The sequence below is a fragment of the Lissotriton helveticus genome, chromosome 4_1, assembly GCF_964261635.1.
Source record: "Lissotriton helveticus chromosome 4_1, aLisHel1.1, whole genome shotgun sequence".
Lineage (NCBI taxonomy): Eukaryota > Metazoa > Chordata > Amphibia > Caudata > Salamandridae > Lissotriton > Lissotriton helveticus.
Genome location: NC_136063.1, coordinates 1,590,034,314 through 1,590,048,878, shown reverse-complemented (window position 1 = coordinate 1,590,048,878; position 14,565 = coordinate 1,590,034,314). Strand labels below are relative to the sequence as shown.

The 14,565-nt window shown below is 51.0% G+C and overlaps 1 protein-coding gene across 1 annotated transcript in view; it reads right to left on the bottom strand.

Moving 5' to 3' along the window:
• VPS41 (VPS41 subunit of HOPS complex) overlaps positions 1 to 14,565 on the bottom strand; it is an 841,276-nt gene that overhangs the window by 47,651 nt on the left and 779,060 nt on the right. The window contains exon 27 of the mRNA XM_078688207.1: positions 2,614 to 2,658. Within this exon, the coding sequence (XP_078544333.1) occupies positions 2,614 to 2,658 (45 nt within the window). The remainder of the gene's footprint in view (positions 1 to 2,613; positions 2,659 to 14,565) is intronic.

Here is a 14,565-nt window from a genome sequence, read left to right as displayed (position 1 = left end):
TCCTTTGGAAAAAACAAATATTTTCTACAATGCAGTATAATCATTGTATTTACTAATTCAATTCCACATGACAAATGCCCAGACTTTGAACTTTTTCTTAATATTAATAAAATATCTGGTTAAATTGCCTCTAAAACACATTGAAAATAATTTCTACCAATTTTAAGAAGGAAATTAAAATTAGTGGATTTTGGTACTGGGGGAAAGTAGTTTCAGCCATGTCCCAAATATGTCATAAAACAATTGATGTATCCCCTCGTGTGTTTATTAAATATTTGGGAAGCTACAGACCTAACCAGGTTTGAAAGTCTCTGGGTCACGCTGGGATGTATGATTGCCAAACGCAACATTACTGGAACCTGGAAGGGTGGGCTTTCACTCAGACACGTTGATTGGGCATCGGACATGGACTGGTGCATGCAAGCGGAGAGGGCAGTGTATGCAAGCAGGGGTTGCCAAGGTAAATGGACCAAGGTATGGGGACCCTGGAAGGAAAGTAGAGGTTTTATCTGTACCCCATTTAGTGAGGCATTAGATGCTGTTGACAAAGTAACACCATGAGCTGGCTGTCGCAAGGATTGATGATATATTTGCATTTTCCTTTGACCCAATGTATTCTTTTGTTTCATTTAGATTTCCACTTTCCTCTGGATTTTTTATTTTGTTTTGAGACTGCACCAGTATTGTTTATATTTGTTTTATGTTTATTCTTACTAAACAGAGTTATAAAAAAAAGAAAATTTGTGGATTTTGGGATACTATCTTACAGGACACATTTATGATGCAACAACGGAAAAGAATATGCCTAAGTAATAGTTCTAGCTGACTACCGTCTTCCTTATGTCATAATAATTCAGTTTTCTCAAATTACCGTCATTGGTCCCATTTGAAATTATTTGAAGCAAAATTAATTGGTAAGTCACACTGCTGCAATTGTAATGAGGAAACCGGTACATTACAACTTTTAGGAGCCAATAATTTTGCAAACTGTTTTCTTTTTATTTTCTAAAAAAAAAAAAAAATCCTGAAAGAGGATTTTCTTTTTGAGAATAAAAAAAGACACTGCTTTCCTTGCCATGGGAGTCCTCTCCCATGGTGACAGAAAAATTGTGTAGTTTTCACTAGCAGTGATGGGCAGGCAAACCAACCTCTAACTCTGCCCAGATTTTCTGGGAGAAATTAGAAGTCATCCTCCGATGGCCCTTACTCCAGTTGGGCCATTAGAGGGGCCCTTACTCTGTTGGGCCATTAGAGGGGTATAATCATTTCAGAGACGGTGTAGCCTCCACCATGATTAAACCAAAGGGCCGCCCACCTCAAACACAGGCTGGCGGACCATAGTCTTGGCTGTATGGATACTGCATCGCGTTTGCTCCCAAGATATAAAATAGGCCCTTAATATTTGATTTCCCAATATGTATACATTCGGATCTGATATTTGAGCTAAAATGACAAACATTTTCAACTTAATATTTTGATGACGTTATATTATTTGCCAGTCTACTGTGGGTGCATCTTCATTGACCAATGTAGACATGAAGTTATCTGATCTTCTGATTTCTTAAGTAATAAAATCAAATATAATTAATTGGAAAAATGCTAATAATCTATCCTTTAATGCTTAGTGGGAATTCATTAGTGGGAATGCATTTTATTTATGAAGAATGAAATTGAGGTTTCTATCAATAAAAACTGTAAACCATAAATAATACATTTTTAAATTTGGAATACGCTTGAAAGATATATTGTTCTTAAATACGAACTTTGACAGCTTCATATTGCGCACATAGCCCTTCTGATGTAATATAATTTGCCTATGTTATTGAATTCATAGAAGATACGTTTTCTTAAAATGATTACTCAAGTCTTTAAACCATCTTAAAATACTTCGATTTACAAAAATATTTTGTATATGTCTTCTTGTTGACCTATAAAAAAATTAAATAAAATATTTTGAACAATTTATTATCTGAGTGGCTAGACCTATACATTTGATCTCTGGACGCACGTACATGCCATGCATCTCTACTGTAGTTCACTATCTGTGGTCAACATACTACAGTATAACAATAGTGGATGTACTTGTATACTAAACCTATATGAATGATACTAAATGTTTCCTACTATATTGTAATCCCAAAAAAATGCAGCTTCATAACAACAAATCTAGAAGACATTGATATTCCAATTAGTTCACTGTGTGTTACACACAGTTTTCTGCAGCAGGCTTATTCCCCTACTAAGCTCTCCTATCTGATACTGATGCCAATTTACCCTTTATTCTTATGAAGTAGCTACATATTTATTTCAAATGTGTACTCATACCCTACTTTCTGGTATTACTGAGAAATCAATTGATTAGGAGTGTTGCTAAACAACTACTGCCCTGGCAACTAGGACAGAAATAGGGTGAACTTGTTATGCAATCAGCCAGGCCACTTACCTCGTGAACCAGAACCTCTTTCCTGCAGAAGCACTCCGTGCCCCATATTAAAAACATGAAAATTGTATGTAACCACATTCTTACACTGAAAAGATTTTGCATTGACGGGGTATAACAAAGAAGGGAATATATGGGATGCTGTTTATTCTCAATTTATAAACAAAGCCCACCTGAAGGAAGTATTGGCGCGAGACATGATTCACAAACATTTTCCTCTGAAAGAAAAAGAAAAAAGAAAGCAGATGACAATGGTGCAATTTTGAACAGAGGCTATCCTTCAAAAAAGAATAAAGCACATCAAGGGGATTCAATGCATGTTATAAAACTGCACAAGGAACTTGGATATCTGTTCTACAGAATACAGTTTAAGGGCCCAAAACACCAACTGTCTCAAGAGTACAAAAGAACAGGTTACCTACCTTTGGCAATGATTTTTCTGGTGGAGATGTATCTAACTGCAGAGTCTTCACCTTGGGAATATGCCCCAGGGCTAAGGCTGTATTAGGAAAATTTGGAGCAGTGCCTCTGTGCACGAGTAGGTGACGCTGATCAGTGTCAGCAAAGTTAGAAGTGATGTGAAACCTTTATAGGCGCCTCTCCGACACGCTGACATTAGTTTTTTTTGTGACTATTTCTGCACCAAAAATGTGGAGCGATGCTAGGCTGAGTTTTTGACCAGTGTGCTGAATCTAGGAGGATATTACAGTGAAAAGCACATTTCGCAGAACTGGGAGGATGGGAGGGTCGATGCGGAATCTGCACTTAAATAGAGACTCTACCAGTAAAAGTGCTACCAAAGGTAAGTAACTTGTTCTTCTTATAGAGAAGTACATATTCCTCAACTTAGAAGTGATACCCAAGCAATACCTTCTAAGCGGTGGATCTGCGAATGGCTCAAACCAGGAAGTCCTGGAGGACCAAAAGAGCAAAATGCCCATCCCGATGGATCTGACTGTCCAAGCAATAATGCATCATTAACATGTGGAGGAATGCCCACATAGCAGTTTGGCAGATTTCCAGTACAGGTACCTCACGTGCTAATGCACTAGTGGCGCCCCAGGCTCTGGTGAAATGGGCCCACAAGCCCTCAGGAGACTGCTTTTTTGTTAATGCATAGCAACTCTTGATACATTAAGAGATGGTAAATTTCCGCATGTCCTTCCCTTTTTCTCTCCAGTGAACCCAATGAAGAGTTGATTTTTCACCCGATATTCTTTGGTGCAATTGATGTATAAAGAAAGAACTCTCTTTGGTTCCATGTGGTGGAGTTTGTCCTCTTGGAAAAATGAGGCGAGGTGAAAAATTATTGCAGCTTGTTGTTCTGGCCATCATGAAAGGGAGTGACCACCTTTGGCAGAAAAGAATCACGTGTCCAAAAAACCAATCTGTCTGGGTAAAGGCTGGTGTATGGAGGATTAAGAGAAAAACCCTGATGCTCCTTGGCCCTCCTAGCCAATATAATGGCCACCAAGAAGCCATCTTACAAGATAGGAGTCTGAGTGGAAAACTATGCAAGGAGGGAGCCCATGAGGAATGTTAGAACCAAATTAAGGTGACATTGGAGCATTGCAAAAGAGGTTGGAAAGAACAAATGTTGCAAGCCCTTAAGAAAAATTTCACAATGGGCGACAGTGATAGCTGATCAGGCAACTGCAAAAAAAAAAGTCGATATGGCCGAAAGGTATCCTTTAACTATGCCTAGGGCAAGGCCTTTTTGGGGTAAAAACAGTACAAATAGTGACATCTCCAATAAGGGGTCCAAAAGCAGGTCAACATGATGGGAGGGACACCCAACGACAAATTTGTAAGCAGCCGTATACGGTTTTTGAGGGATACTTGGTTGCAAAGATGACATAAACAATCTCTGCCTGCAGATCAAAGGCATTCAACTATCGCCACTCAATCTCCAAACATGAAGTTGGAGTGAGCATAGGTTTGGGTGCAGGGTCATGCCCTCCAGCTGTGATAAGCCGCACTCCCAAAAAGGCAGCCTTATCAGATGACAGACGCTCATGCTCAGAAGTTTGAGATACCAAACACTCCTTGTCCTGTCCAGAGCCACTAGGATGGCTCTGGTAAAGTCAGCCCTGATTTTCTTGAGAACTCGGGCAAGAGCAGTATTGGTGGAAAGGGATACACATGTCTGGGGTTCAAGTCTAAACAGAACGCGTCTCAGAGCGAGAGATACTTTGGAAACTCCAACACGCAGAAGAGCTGACATTACATGTTCTCAGAGGTGGAGAATAGATCAAGCTGACTTTCTCCCCATTCGCAGAAAAGACCGGGTGTAGACGCCATTTGAGATCTGCACGATATTGGTGGCTGAGTTCATCCACCCTGGGATTTCAGGATCCCACCAGGTGCTGGACGACCAGGAAAATGTCCTATTGCTCTAGGTAGGACCAGAGGCACAGGACCTCCTGGTAAAGATTCCACAACCCCACTCTGCCCAGTTTGCCCTGTTTGCTGCAATACCACATAGTGATATCATTATTCTTGAACACCTGAACCAGCCTCCATTTGATGGATGGGAAGAAGGTTTATAATGCTAAATGAAACGCCTTCAGCTTCAGAAGACTGATATGGAGCTAGGACTCAGCTGGAAACAAGAGTCCACTGATCTCCACTTCTGCCAGGTGGCCACCACAACCCAGAAGCAATACATCATCATCGCTGTAGGTTCCCGGTGGGCAAGGCACTGGGGTCAGCAACTAGTCCAATTGCAGTTCGTTAGCCAACACTGCTGATCTCCTTCTAAATCTAGATCTGTTTGGAGAGATTCCCCTGATGCTGCACCCACTGGACTTCAGGTTCCACTGCAGAGCCCGCATGTGCCATCGGGTATGCTTCACTATCAGGATGGAGGAGGCCATCAGACCCAGCAGTCTCTGAGTCAGTATCATTGAAATCCAGGACTGAGGTTGAAACATCAGGATCATAGCCCAAATGACCTTAATTCTCCCCTCCAGAGCGCAGGCGTGGAACTCCAGCATGTCCACAACAGCATGGATGAAAGGGAGCGTCTGAGAAGCGGACAGGTGTGATTTCGACATGTTGATAGTGAACCCCAGCAAATTCTGGAGGTTTGCTGTATTCTGGAGGTGAATAACGGAGCTTGGCACAAAGCCCGCCTTCAGCAGCCAGTTGTCGAAGTAGGGGAAGACTGGGACCCCTGACCTTCGAAGGTGAGCTGCAACCACTGCCATCACTCTCCTGAACACCCAAAGGGTACTGATGAGGCTGAAGGGGAGCACAGCAAACTGGAAATACTTGTCGCATAAAGTGAACCACAGGTAACACCTGTGGGCTTGCAGGACAAAGATGTGATGAAAAGCATCCTACAAGTCGAACACTACCATCCAGGGTCGACAAAACCTGAGCCAATGTGAACATCTTGATTTTCTTGGAGGAAAGGCGTTGAGGGGGCGCTGATCCAGTTTGGGGCGGATGCCTCCATTCTTTTTTGGCACCAGAAAGTGGCAAGGATATCAACCACATCCTACTTGACGCTGGCACCCTCTTCATGGTTCCTTTGGCCAACAGAGCCTCTGCATCCTGACGGAGCAAAAAGAGATGGTCTTCCGTCTGCCGTTCTGGGGATGGGGTACAAAAGGGGGTGGTGATGGACGGAGCATCTGAACCAATCAAACACTCACACCCAGTCAACAGATCTGGGTTTAATCCATCACCGTTCTTTAGCCCACTCTGCCACCGCAGTTCAGACATGGCCATATGCAAATCAGTCTGACCCTGTGCCTCATGGGAACAGTCCAGCTCGAACTGCCAAGCCATACCTTCCCTGGACCAGATTCAAGCTTCCTAGGACCGGTTTCTGGCATTACAGCCGTCTTCAGCCAGGCTTGCTTGAATCCAGTGGCAAAGTGAGCAAGGGACTCACGTCTGAGCATACCCTGCCAACTTATGGCAAACAAAGCGGTACAAAAAGGGGTGGTGATGGACAGAGCATCTGAACCAATCAAACACTCACACCCAGTCCAGAGATCTGGGTTTATTCCATCACCGTTCTTTAGCCCACTCTGCCACCCCAGTTCAGACAGTTCATCTTGTGTTTCAGCTGTTCACCCTATGTGGGAAGGGTATGCCCAGACATGGGTCCCTTGCTCACTAAGCCACTGGAGTCAAGCTATCCTGGCTGAAGACGGCTGATAGCCAGAAACCGGTCCTAGGATGCTTGATTCCGGTCCAGGAAAGACATGGCTTGGCAGTTCGGGCTGGACTGTTCCCATGAGGCACAGGGTCAAGACTGATTTGCATATGGCCATGTCTGAACTGGGGTGGCTTGGTGAGCAAAATAACGATGGATTAAACCCAGATCTGTGACTGGGGGGGAATGTTTTGCCATTGTGCAACATTCCGTCCATCATCTTGTGTGTTTTGCTGTTCACCCTATGTGGGAAGGGTATGCCCAGACGTGGGTCCCTTGCTCACTAAGCCACTGGAGTCAAGCTATCCTGGCTGAAGACGGCTGATAGCCAGAAACCGGTCCTAGGATGCTTGGTTCCGGTCCAGGAAAGACATGGCTTGGCAGTTCGGGCTGGACTGTTCCCATGAGGCACAGGGTCAAGACTGATTTGCATATGGCCATGTCTGAACTGGGTTGGCTTGGTGAGCAAAATAACGATGGATTAAACCCAGATCTGTGACTGGGGGTGAATGTTTTTTTTTTTGTCAAACCTTTTTTATTGCAGAACTAAAGGCATATCATCTTAAACAGGTATCATGTCATCAGCGTAGGATCCCCGTCCCCTTGTCTGTACACCCATCCTGCATACACAGCCATTCAGCCCACATCCCGGAGGTCGGGCGGCAATACGCATAAACAAGAAAATCTTTACATCCGATAGTCGCTGTGTGCATCGCATGAGGAGGTCCGCTGTCTGCATTTGAGTTTATCCCCCCTCCCCGGTGTCTCCCGCTAGGATCGCCTCTCATGCCCCGCCTCATCCAGGTACCCCCCCCAGCCTCCCCAACTCCCTCCCCCCCCAAATGTCCCCACTTGCGCCTAGTCAGCCTATATGTGTTCGCGCAGTGACCAGCAGGAGATCACAATCGTCTATTTAGATGTGTGTGCCTGGTGAGGGCGCTATCGCCGTGGGTGTGCCGGTCGCGTCATCCGGCGCCTCCTCCTCTACTTCCTCTTCCTCAACTGAGCTATCTCGCAGGGCTTGCACTAAGATTTCCCACTCCATTGCCGCCTCCTGAGCCCTCTCGTCCTCTTTTCGACGCGCCAGTTGGTACCTGACTGTGCTCTCGCTCGCCGCCCATTTCAAAAACTCATTCAGCCACCACCGATGCGTGGGGCCTGTTCTCGACTTCCATCCCTTGGTCACTTCCCTTTTGGCTAAGAGGAGGCCCATGTCAATGAATTTGCTCGATATCTTATTCTTGGGCGTGTGTGGGAACCAGTGCAATATACTGACGGCTATATCGTAGGGGAGGTCCCTACCTGCCACCTCATTCAGGGTGTCGCCTATCTCCTCCCAGTAATTCTGTAGGTGAGGGCAGTCCCTGAGGCTGTGGGTCAGATCCGCTCCTGTTCTATTACAGCGCGGGCAGGCCGCCTCCTCCGCTCCGAAGTACTCCCTTATTTTGCGTGGGGTAAGATAGGCCCTGTGGAGGATATAAAAATGGATCAGCTGGAATCGTGCGTTCCTCGTACTCTTTCTAGCACGCCTCACTAGTTGTGCCCATGCGGTATCTGGGATCTCCTCCTTTTGCAGGTCTAGTTCCCACTTGGCTTTCAGCCCGGTCAGAGGCTGCAAGGTTTTGTTTAGTATTCTAGAATAGAGGCATGTGACCGCCTTGTAGGTACCTGCAGACATCATAGTATACTGGCATGCCAGCGACGTCGGTGGTTCCACCAGTCCCTCGCCCCAGTGTGCCTGGATGGCGCACACCACCGCCGCGTGCAGTAGGTAGTCCCCCCGCGGCAGGTCGTAGCGCTCCTGCAGCGTTTGGTATGGGGCCAGTGCCCCATCATCGTATAAGTCCCCCACCATCTGCAGTCCCGCTTCCTCCCAGTGCTGCAGGTGCGACCAATCCCCACCATGTGGGAGTGCTGTCACCATGCCCAGTGGGATCTCGGGTGCGTATGGATGTTTAACTCCCGCTCCTCTGTGCGACCAGTTCCAACAAAGACGGAGAGTTCTTTCCTCCATGGATAGGTCTCTGACTGCCAATCGTTGCTGTAGGGCGATATAGGCAAGCACATGCCGAGGGGTGCCACCGTCTCTTCCATGCTCCGGACCGCGGTACACCCTCGCAATCTCCTGCGTAAAGGTCTGTAGCTGGGCCGCCAGGTAGTAGATTTCAAAGTCGGGGACCGCCAGGCCTCCTTCGTCTTTTGGGCGGGTCAGCGTGGCCAGCGCTATTCTGCGTCTACCCGTGCCCCACAGAAAGGAAATCACCATCGACTTCAACTGTCGAAATATCGCACTTGGCACCCATATAGGAAGTGTCCGGAAATAATACAGCAATCTGGGTAAGGCTATCATCTTTAAAAGAGAAATGCGGCCAGCCACCGAGAGCGGGAGAGTAGCCCAGAAGGACATATTACCTTTCAGGGCGCGGAGACAACGGCCCACATTGCACACTAGCATGTCCACGGCATCATGGTACACGTAGACTCCCAGATACTCTAAACAGGTAGGCTCCCATCTAAGCAGTGGGCGGGTGGAGGGTTGTAATTCGCCCTTCCGAAGGGGAAACAGGCAGGTCTTGGCCCAGTTGACCCTCAGGCCGGAGAGCTCGCCGAAGCGCGCAAGATGTCTCTCCACCCCCTCCACAGCCTCGTCGGCATCCTCCAAGAAGAGGAGGAGATCATCCGCGTACAGCGAGATAAAGTGGCGAATTCCATTGTGCTCCAGTCCTCTGTAGTATCCGCCCATCCTAGCCATCGCCGCGAGAGGCTCCACTGCCAGGGCGAACAGCAGCGGGGACAGCGCGCACCCCTGCCTAGTACCGCGACACACGTCATATTGGTTCGATATTAGGGTGCCCACCCTCACTCTCGCTGCCGCATATAGCACTTTCGTCCATTCTATGTAGCCCTCTCCGAGACCAAAACGCCGCAGCACCTTGTACAAGTACCCCCACTTCAAGCTATTATAAGCCTTTTCTATATCAACTGCCAGCACTAGGGGCGCACCAGCCTCCGGCGACGGGTCGCTCATCAAGCGGGTTAGCCTGCGGATGTTGTGAGTGGTATTACGCGTGGGTATGAACCCAGATTGGTCCTTGTGGACCAGGTCCTGCGTGTGTTGTAGCAACCTGGTCGCTAGCACAGTGCTTAGAATTTTATAGTCAGTTGTCAGCATTGACAGCAGTCGGTATGACGCCGTGCTGGTGCTCTCCCTTCTCGGCTTCAATAGGGGAATCATCAGAGCTTCGCGCATAGAGTGCGGCAGCCTTCCCTTGTCCTTGGCTTCGTTGTAGACCGTTTGGAGCCGCGGGGCCAGCTGTTCTATGTATCGCCCATAGAACTCTATTGGCAGTCCGTCCAGTCCCGGGGTCTTATTGCGGGCCATGTGTTTCACTGCCCCCCTGATTTCAGCCAGAGCTATCGGGCTACCCAAGGCGTCCGCTTGCGCCTGGTCTAGGTGCGGTAAAGTCAGGCCATCCAAGAACGCTTCTATGTCCTCTCCCCTGTCGCCCAGGGCACCCTTGTACAGGTTCTCGTAGTAGGACCTGAAGCTATCAAGGATCTCCGGTTGCGTGGTACTCGTGCGGCCCTCTCCCTCTGATATGGCTAGGATCGGATGACTATGTCTGGCGGGGTCGGCCAACCAAGCCAGCAATGTTCCGGCTTTATCCCCCTCAGCATGCGTTTTCGTTAGGTAAGCCTTATAATCATAACTGCGGAGTCGCTCAATTTCAACCGCCATCGCCTCCCGCGCCTCGCAGAGGCTCTCCTGGAGCTCGGGCCGATTAGGGCGTGCCAGCTCAGCCTCGCATAGTGCGCGTTCCGCCCTATCAAGGTCATCTAGTAAGGTTTTACGGGCCCCAGCGTACTTTCCTATGCAATGACCCCTCACTACTATTTTGAAGGCGTCCCACTCCGTCGCTCTGGAGACAGTGGAACCTTCGTTGTCCACGAAGTAGTGGCTAATTCTTTCCCCCAGTGCCTCGCGGAACGGCGGGTCGTCCAATGTGTCCGGCCTCAGTTGCCACGTCGGGACACGGGATATTTCGGTCATCCAATCAAGTGATAACAGCAGGGGGTTATGATCCGACAGCATGCGCGCTAGGTATTCGGTGCGGGCCACTGCAGGGAGCACTAGCGGAGAGCACAGAAAGGCGTCAATCCGGACGTGGAGGTCATGGAGGCTGGAGTGGAACGAGTAATCCCGCTCTATCAGGTGTTGTGTGCGCCAAGCGTCGGCAAGCTCCCACTGCTCCTGCCAGTCTGATCTGCACTTCGCTAGTCTGTGCATCGGGGAAGCGTGTAGTGGTGGGTGTGACCTGTCCAGAGCTATATCTGCCACCGAATTAAAGTCCCCACCCATCAAGATAGGACCTGCAAGGTAACTAGCCAATTCCCCAGACAGTTTTGCAAAGTATGCCGCTTGATCCACATTAGGTGCCTATACGCTGCAAACCACTATGTGTCGACCCCTGAGCTTCCCCTCCACCGCCACAAATCTCCCCTCCGGATCCACTACCTGTTTGATCGCCTGAAAAGGTGTACCCAACCTTATCCAGATTAGTACCCCCCTGGCAAAGGCCGAGTACGTGGTATTGAACAGGTGTCCCCTCCACCTACGCTGCAGCGCTATTCCCTCCTTTTTTGTCAAGTGCGTTTCCTGCAGCAGTGCGATATGGACCCCTCTTCGGACCAGGTACGCATGAATCTTGTGTCGCCGTGCCATGGTGTGGAGCCCCCTCACATTCCAAGTCACACATTTTAACGTTCCTGCATTAGCCATTGTCCCATATCGTTCGATACATCGCAGCTTCATAACGGCTCCAGGCGCTTGTGGTGGAACATTTCCCCTTCCCCTGAAAAACTATCCCCTTCCCCCCCACCCTCAACTGTGCCTCGGATCACCTCAACTTCCACAGCCCCCCCCCCCCAGAACAGGACCTAACTTCTCGAAAGCCGCTCCCATCCAAACTGTGTGTGAGCAACCGTGCTCTACAACCCACCTAATCCGCAGTCTGCACTACGGAGGCCTTAAGGGCCCTAAGGAGCGTGAGCTGGCTTTAAAGGCCTGAACCATAGTCCCATCCCCCCGCCCCGCAATGCATTTCGTAACTCACGATATCACAGTAAAGATGTTGCCTGCTCCGGTTGCTGCCCCGGCAAGCTCCAGGAGCCGAAAGTTAACATAGGGGCAATGTTCCGCTTTTCAGCCTTCGATGATCTCTCCCGATGTTTGTGGTGTGACCTCTGGGCCCTTCGTGCTGCCAAGTTCCGACAGTTCTGTTTCCGAGCCCGTTGCTTGATCCTCCGAGCCCGAGGCACGCCCCGGGTGAGTCAATGCTGTGGACGATAAGTCTAGTACTGCCTGTAGAGCGGCCCTCCGCTCATCTTCCGTCTGGGAGAACGTCGGTTTACCGACTTTCTGCTGACATCTCCGGACCCTCCGCGATCTCCTCACCGGCAGTTGGTGTCATGCTTCCTCCGTTCTCAGCCGCGCTTCGTCCGTGCCAGCTTTATAAGTGTCCCACCAGGCCCACGCCTCCGCCGAAGTAGGGAAGAACAGTGATTTCTCATCCACCACCACGCGTAGCCTGGCTGGGAAGAGGAGCGAGCACTGTAGGCCCTCCGTTCTCAGTTCTCTTTTGATGGATAAGAAAGAGGCGCGTTGCTTCTGAGTCTCGAATGTATAATCCGGAAACAGCGTCACCCTGCTATTGTCCACCTGAAAGGGACCCACCTCCCTCGCTCTCTGCAGTAGCCAGTCCCTGTCCTTGTAGTGCAGCAGTTTCACTACCACCGGGCGAGGAGGCAGTCCCGGATTAGGTGGCCTGGCTGGAACTCGGTGCGCTCTTTCAATCGTGAAGAATGGTGAAAGCCCCTCCGGTGCCACCACCGTCCTCAGCCAGTCGGTTAGGTATTCCACAATATCAGGGCCCTCTTTTTGTTCCAGAAGGCCCACCAGGCGCACGTTGTTGCGCCTGCTGCGGTTTTCAGCATCCTCCGCCCGCCGTTCCAGGGTCTGTATGCGGTCAAGCGCCTCGGTCAGCCGACCCTCCATGGATTTGTGTGCAGGCACCAGGTCTTTCAGAGCGATTTCCGTTGTCTTGACCCTCTCCGACAGTTTCCCGTGGTCTGCGTGCAGCAGACCCAGACCCGTCGCCACTTGCGCTATATCCTGGCGTAGAGCGTCCTTTGTGGCAGCAATGGCCTCCAGGATCCGATTCTGCATCTGTTGCAGGTCCGTCGAGGGTTGCGAAGTCTCGTCAGGCACTTCCGAGCTAGGGCCCCCCATCGCCCTTTGGCCCCCTGGGCTTCCCCATCATGCGTCGCTGCGTGCGGTCCGGGCCCCTCCAGGTGCCAGCGATAACAAGCCCGTGTCCCCACACACGCACCAGCGCTTCTCAGTTTGGCGGTCAGGTAAGTCAGGTTGGTCGGCCCCTCCAGGATCAGGACTCTGGAAGATTCGGGCCTTAAGGGATCTTGCTCGTCCGAGCCAGCGCTGTTCAGCGCCCATGGGGGGTCGTGTCCCCGTACCTCCTCCTGGTATGCACCCTGCGCCCGGTGGAGGTGTCCACCCCACAGTCCCGCCACCAGCACGTCCGCAGGGCGGCACCGGCCAGGTATTAGCGATGGTGATCCGGAACACAGGAGAATATTTCCCAGCCCCGACCTCTCACAGCTGCGGTGAACGATCAGCAGCCGGGGCAAGCACAGGCCGAAGCTTACGTCACTCTCGGCCGTTCCGCAGGTCCCAGTCGCCTCCTCAGGCCGGGGCTCGCTCAGCAACGCCCGGGTGGGAAGAGCTCCGTCTAGCGTCTGTGGCGGTCTTCCTGCACGGCGTGCTTCGTGCCAGTGCGGGCAGTCAGGACTTCCAGGGCTTCCCCGGTCACTGGCACCGATGTGGCCGAGTAGCGCCCCCCATCCAGACGAAGCGGGCGGTAGTAGATCCTACAGGGGGTAGGCGGGCCCGGCGGGCCTCACAGCACTCCAGGCCCCAGCTCGTGGATGTCCTCTCCTATGGGTGGGGAAGGTAAGATGGCCGCCACCACCAGGGTCGCCGTCCCGCAGTGGAGTTAGCCCCAGGGGGCGCTGGGGTCGTCAGGCACCACAGACCCCATCGCCGGAGGCCCGTCACTGCCGCCTCAGCCCGGCAGGATCGCCGGAAAGGTCTCGGAGCTCCCCTCAGCACTCCCAGTAACGGTAGGCCCCGGGAAGCCGGGGGGTCGATTTCTCGCCTCCCCTGCAGGGAGGAGCCTCGCCGGCAGTCTCAGAGCGCAGAGTGCGGCCCCAGTTTTGCCGGTTGGAGGAGTCGGGCCCTCAGCAGCCGGTCCCGCTCTCCTTAGGACTTCCGGGCGTCGATCGGTCTGCCGTGGTCAGGCGTCAGGGCCAGAGTCGCAGCCTTCAGTGCTCCGTCGGCTGCGCGGGTGCCGCCATCTTGCGCTCCGGACACTCGCTCCCTCTCCTCCGAAATGAGCGTCCCGCAGTGCAGCCACCGACGCGCCGAGCAAACCGGAGCAGGCGCTGAAGTATTGCCCGGGATCGCCCGGAGTTTCGCGGGGATCCCAGGCCAGGTACAGGATGAAATTTCCGGATTACTGGGCGGAGGGGTCGGGAGCCTCGTTAGGCTGCGACCATCTTCTCCGGCTGCTAGCCACGCCCCCCTGGGGGTGAATGTTTTGCCATTGTGCAACATTCCGTCCATCATCTTGTGTGTTTTGCTGTTCTGGGGATGGGGGCAAAGGCAGAAGTATTACCATGGATGTTATTGCTTGCCATTGGGGAAGATGGTGCTTGATTCTGCCACCAACAGCATGGGTGTGCTGTAGGGAGGGCACACTAAAAGGGCTTAGGGGCTTTGGCAGCCAGAGGGGTGGGGGACTGAATAACACACTGGCTTTGGTTCCCATATCCTCTGTGGGAGTAGCTTCCCCTGCCACAGAAAGGATGGGAGGCCTGGTGA